The sequence below is a fragment of the Chrysochloris asiatica genome, unplaced genomic scaffold (assembly GCF_000296735.1).
Source record: "Chrysochloris asiatica unplaced genomic scaffold, ChrAsi1.0 scaffold00313, whole genome shotgun sequence".
Taxonomy (NCBI): Eukaryota; Metazoa; Chordata; class Mammalia; order Afrosoricida; family Chrysochloridae; genus Chrysochloris; species Chrysochloris asiatica.
The window spans coordinates 1,763,964-1,769,963 of NW_006408831.1; the positions used below are offsets into that span (position 1 = coordinate 1,763,964).

General features: G+C 37.6%; 1 protein-coding gene across 1 annotated transcript in view; it reads right to left on the minus strand.

Annotated features, from left to right (window-relative positions):
- Positions 1-6,000, minus strand: part of JMY (junction mediating and regulatory protein, p53 cofactor) — a 138,876-nt gene that overhangs the window by 72,823 nt on the left and 60,053 nt on the right. Inside the window, exon 2 of the mRNA XM_006875187.1 lies at positions 1,070-1,243. Coding sequence (XP_006875249.1) covers positions 1,070-1,243 — 174 coding nt within the window. The remainder of the gene's footprint in view (positions 1-1,069; positions 1,244-6,000) is intronic.

The window sequence follows — 6,000 nt, forward strand, 5'->3', positions numbered from 1 at the left end:
ATTAATTATTCCCATATTATTTATGAATGAGGGATAATAAAGCACTGACAGGTTTATTGTAAGCATTAGTTGACAAATTCATACAAGAGCACCACTTAATGCAATCTGACACACTGTATAAGCAAAGCAACAACAACTATTACTATATCACTTATTATGATTACTGAAAAAAAAATTTGCTAACTAAATCTAGCTGCTTACTGAAGATATTTCTATTTGCAAGTTTCTAAGAAAACTAAAGAAAAGGAGCACTCATGGTTGATGGAACATTTGAAAAGCAAAGTCTTACAAAATAAAATGCCATAAAACTAAATTTTTACCTTACAGGGGAAAAAAAAGTTACCAATTTTAAAAGTATGCTGCCTATTCCTCCCTTACCTATCCTCTGCTTCTCAGGACAAAAAAGGAGCAATAAGTGATGCCAGTGGACAAAACAACCTGACAAGTAGCTTCCATCCATTTGCTAATGTTAAACAAATTGTGACAGAACATGAAAGTAAAAATTCACACCAGTTCTGTATTGTCACTGTTGAGTTCTATAGATAGTGTTTTCTAAACATGGTAGCAGAGTCAACAAGTAGCCAGGCCTCTAAGTCATCTAGGTCACTTCTGCTATTCCAGTTAAATTTTCAATGTTGTTGTTGTGTTGTTGTGAAGTGTCGTCAAGTCGATTCCAACCCATAGTGACCCTGTATAGGGTTTCCAAGGAGCAGGCGGTGAGCTTGAACCACTGACTTTGCAGTTCAAATGACTTTGCAGTCTAACGCATTAGCCCACAGCGCCATAGGTACACATTATGCATAGCTTACTCAAAAAATGTGGTAGAAATTACAGAGTCTGACAATTTTTACTGAAATAACATATTACCATTTTAACCAAAATGTCAAGTTTATGATATAAAGTTGTTTTAACAACTCAATTTTTTTCAAAAGTACTAATAATGGAGAGCGTGTCAATTTTGAGCAAGTCTATCTTGCTCATTAATTAGTAAATGAAAAAAGGCCACACAGAGCCAGACAGGCTGCAAACTGTGACACAGTGTACTATTTAGCTGTAAAACTAATAATACCTTGATCTGCTGTCTTCGTAGCATGGCAAGTTCTCTCATGTCTCGGAATGGCTGAAGTAAATACTGATAAAGTTCAGTTGTGGCTTCTGCAAGGCTGCTGTAGGCTTCATCCTCCATCTGATACAACTCCAGAAGTTCCACCATGCTCTCTGTATTCTTGTGCTTATCTAAGAGCTATGAAATAAGAAAATTCATTACTAAGAAAGTAAGTAATGTAACCCAAAACTACTTGCTTTGCATCTCCCTCCTTGTCACTTCAGGCCTCTGGAATCCTGACACACGTACGAGGGAGGAACTAAAAGCACCAATTCTTTTTGTCACACAACTCTATACATTAGGATCTTACTACTGATCCTTTTCAAAATGTTTTCACTACATTATACCTACCATCTAGTCTATTTTTAAAAAAAGAATAAACCATTTTATTATAACTCTACACACAGTAGTTTATGAATTCTTGCCAATATTATTTTTACTAACTTCCCAAGTCTTCTTTTGCCATTCCTTTTCCTAACTTGGAACATTTCCTTAGTTACTTCTGTAAAATCATGCCTACCACCTCCTTCAGTATCCAGGTTGGTGGTAGTTGTGGTGTTGCACCTAACCGGGGCTTTGAATCATTCTATTCTGGATCAAAACCGTGCGAAGAATTTTTATTTCCCCCACAGAAGTACTGAATCAAAATCTACATTATAAGACTCCCAGGTGATTCTTACGTAAATGTCTTATATATTCTTAAGACTCATGGGGGATCTTGTTAAAATGTGGATTATGGTTCAGTATATCTAGAGTGGAAATGCAAATAAATTCTCAACATAAGGTCAAACTGAAATGAATCAGTTGAAATTTCTGAAAACACTCACCTCTACTGGAGAGTTAAATATGAGCTGGGAGGCATTTACAGCTCTCTTTGACTTTCTTCTTACTCATGTTTAAGAGTAAACAAAAACATTATATAAGTTTAAAAATTACAAACTGATAAATTTATGAAAATTATATTTTAAGACAAGTTTATACAATAAAAATGAAAAATGATAAAACGTAACTAAAGGTCCTATGAGAAAGATAAGGTAAGGAGATGTGGTGGTAAGATGTCACTTAGAGTGTGCAGAGAGAAAGGCTATTTAAGCGGAAATTTAAAGAATCCTTGTAGCAAGACAATACTCATTATTTTTATATACATTTACTCTTGATCTCCATTTACCTGGTAACAGTCTCATCTCCCCAAAGGCATAACAGTTTTCTTTTATCCCTTTTTGTACGTAGAGTTACTTAAGATGCAACGGGAACATCTTAAAATTTGTCATATGGCTTTGAAGGCAAGAAGCCATAAAAGGGGTGCTATAAAGTCTTATTCAGAGTCCTGGTGTGGTGCTGTGGGTTAATGCACTTGACTGCAAAGTTGTTTAAGCCACAAAGTGGGCAGTTCAAGCTCACCAGTCATTCCTCGGAAACCCTACACTGGGTTAATATTGGTCGGAACCAACTGAACAGCATTTAACAACAACAACAACAGCAAAAAAAAGTCTTACTATTTTTGTTAATTGTTTCTTTTCCTTTTTGGTGATTTTGGACATTAGTGTCCAGTCTTTATTTTGGTCCCCCTTATATCGTGGGGAGCTCATTCTCTTCTTACTCAACAAGGCACATCAATTGTGGCCATACAGCCAAGGTACCATAACACCCTATAAATCCCACCATCTGGGAAAGAACCAAAACCAGCTTTTATACACCAGAACAGCATAAATAACCAACAATTGCTAAAACTACTCTGAGTTTAATAGAGAAGTAAAAAGAGAAGCCCATCTCCTGATCACATCTACCACGAGGCAATCAAAGAGTGTAAGAATATACAAACATACATTCATCTAATTATTGAAAATACAACAGCACCACAATGCCTGAAAAGCAACAGAAAATGTCTGCTCATGTGCAGACAAAAGACAGAGTACCTCAAACAAATGAGCTGGAGGTAGACAGAATTTCCACTGGAAGGAGTTTGGCCTCTGGAAATGCCCGATAAGGAGTTCAGGAGAATGGTATCTAGGTGAATCCAAATGTTCCACAGAAAATAAGGAAGAAGTTAAAAAAAACCAAATAAGATAGAAATAGGAGTCCTGGTGTGGTGCTGTGGGATAAAGCACTACACTGCAAAGTCAGTTTGAACCACAAGGTCAGCGGTTCAAACTCACCAGCCCTCCTTGGAAGCCCTATACAGGGTCGTTATGAGTCGGAACTGACTCGAAGGCACTTAACAATAACAACAGCATTGGAAACCATTCAAAACCGGCAAAATGACATCCAGATGATTAACACCAAAAGAGAAGAAACGGACAATACATTAAAAGGGCAAATGAGTAGAACTGAAGGGATGGAAGCCAGAATCAGCAAGTTTGAAGACGAATTTTTTAATACTGTTAAGATAGATGAGAAAGCAAAAAAAGCATGCATGAAAAAAATCTAAAGAAAGTCTAAGAATTGATGAGGGACAACATGAAGAGGAATAATCTACAGGTGACTGGAGTCCCAGAACAGGAAGAATCACAGAAAGCCACAGAGGAGAAAGTCGAAGATCTGCTGGAAGAATATTTCCCTAACATCCTGAAAGACAAGAATATAAGCATGCAAGAAGCAGAATTAACCCCAGGAAGGATAGATTCCCAAAAGAAAAACACCAACACATAATATAAATTCTCCAAAATCAGAGAGAATCCTGAAAGCAGCTAAGGGAAAAGAGAAGTGCTATGTACAAAGGCAAGCAAATAAAATTAAGCTCTGATCTCTCAGCAGAAACCATGCAGGCAAGAAGGAAATGGGGAGACATATATAAAACCACGAAAGAAAAAAACTGCCAAACAAGAATCATTTACCCAGAAAAGTTGTCTATCAATATGATGGTGTAATCAAAGTATTCCAGGATAGAAAAAAGTTAAGGAACTTTGTAAAAGCCATACCAGCACTTCAAAACATCCTACAGGGTGTTCTTTAGGCTGAGAACCAACAAGAACAGACAACAAGAGATTGACATATGTGGCAACAACACTTGGAACTCAGTAGAGATGGACGAATTCAGAGCAGAATAAAACTACAAGAATGAAATCAGAGGATCTGGAAGGTCAGTCTATGATTAAAACATATGCACCGAAAAAAGGGAAAAAATATAGGAACAGAGATCCAGGTGGTGGAGGTCAGGTAGATTTCAGGATAAAACACACTGTTTTTAAAGGAAGAAAAAGTTAACGGGAAGGGATGCAGAACAAAGAAACAAGTAGCACCACAAAAAACAAACAGAATGACAGCAATTAATTCATACCTATGGATAATGACACAGAAGTCAATGGATTAAACACACTAGTCATAAGACAGAGAGTGGGGGACGAGTGGCGGCACTTCCCTGACCCAACAGTACAGCCTCCCTTCTGCTATTGGAAAACTCCATGTTTGCCTTTGATTTTGATTTTGGCTTTGTTTTCTACCCGACTGGAGTTGTTTGGCTGCCACATAGAAGAGTGAAAAGTGAAGACCACATCCTGATCACATCCTCCTGGAGGCAATCAGAAAACATAAAAAATTACCAAACGACATAATTAATTATTTGGGCCACAGATAAACATTAAACATGTCCAAGAAGCAAAAACAGATGTCCGTATTGGCACATGTCCAAAAAAAAAAGATAAAATATCTGAGACAAATGAACCAGAAATAGAACTTCTCTCCATGCTGGAAGGAGGGCAGGCCTTAGAAATACCTGAGAAAGAATTCATAAAGTGATTATAAAATGTTTCAAAACACTTTACAATGGTGTTGAGAAAAATAAGGAAGAAGCCAGAGAAGTGCTACAGGAACAATCAAACAAGATAGACACAGCATTGGTAACAATACAAAACCTACAGAAAGAGGTCCAAACAATCAACAACAAAATGGCAGAAATAGAAAACTCCCCTGAAAGGGCAGAGGAGCAGAATAGATAAGATGGAAGGAAGAATCAGTGAGCTGGAAGACAAGTCTCTTAATACCACTAAGATAGAAGAACAAACCCAAAAAAGGGTAAACAATTCAGAGGAAGGTCTAAGATTCATGTTGGACAACATGAAGAGGAATAACCTAAGAATTATTGGCATTCCAGAACAAAATGAGTCACACAAGTCCACAGAGGAAATAGTCGAAGAACTACTGGAAGAAAATCTCTCTTAACATCCTCAAGGGCGAAAAGATAGGCATAAAATAAGTCCAACGAAGTCGAGGAAGGGTGGACCCCAAAAGAAAATCACCAAGACATATCATAGTCAAGCCCTCCAAACTGAAAGACAAGGAGACGCTCCTGAAAGCAGTAAGAGAAAAGAGTGGGGTCACATACAAGGGCAAACAAGTCAGACTAAGCTCAGACCTCTCAGCAGGAACCATGCAAGCAAGAAGGCAATGGGGAGACATACATAAAACACTGCAAGAAAAAAATTGCCAACCAAGAATCCTTTATCCAGCAAAGCTATCAATCAAAATATGAGGGAGTAATCAAAATATTCCAGGATAAACAGAAGCTATGGGACTTCACCAAAGCCAATCCTACGCTACAAAACATCCTAAAGGGAGTTCTGTGGACCAAGAACCAACAAGAACAGACAACAACCAGAGATTGACATATGTGGCAGCACCTCCTTGAATTAAATCAACAGAAAGAAGAAATGTTAACAAAACAAAGTTATAAGAACAAACTGAGAGACTCTGGGAGGGCAGCCTATGACCAAAACAAGTATAATGCAAAAGGAGGTGAACACGTAAGAACAGAGATCCAGACAATGAGAAGGGCAGGTAGATTACAGGATAAAATAGACTGCACTAAATGGACAGAGAATTCAATGGACCATAAGACAACCTCAAAGAAAATTAACACTTCACAGCATACCAAGAGAATGAGAATCCAAGAAGAATAT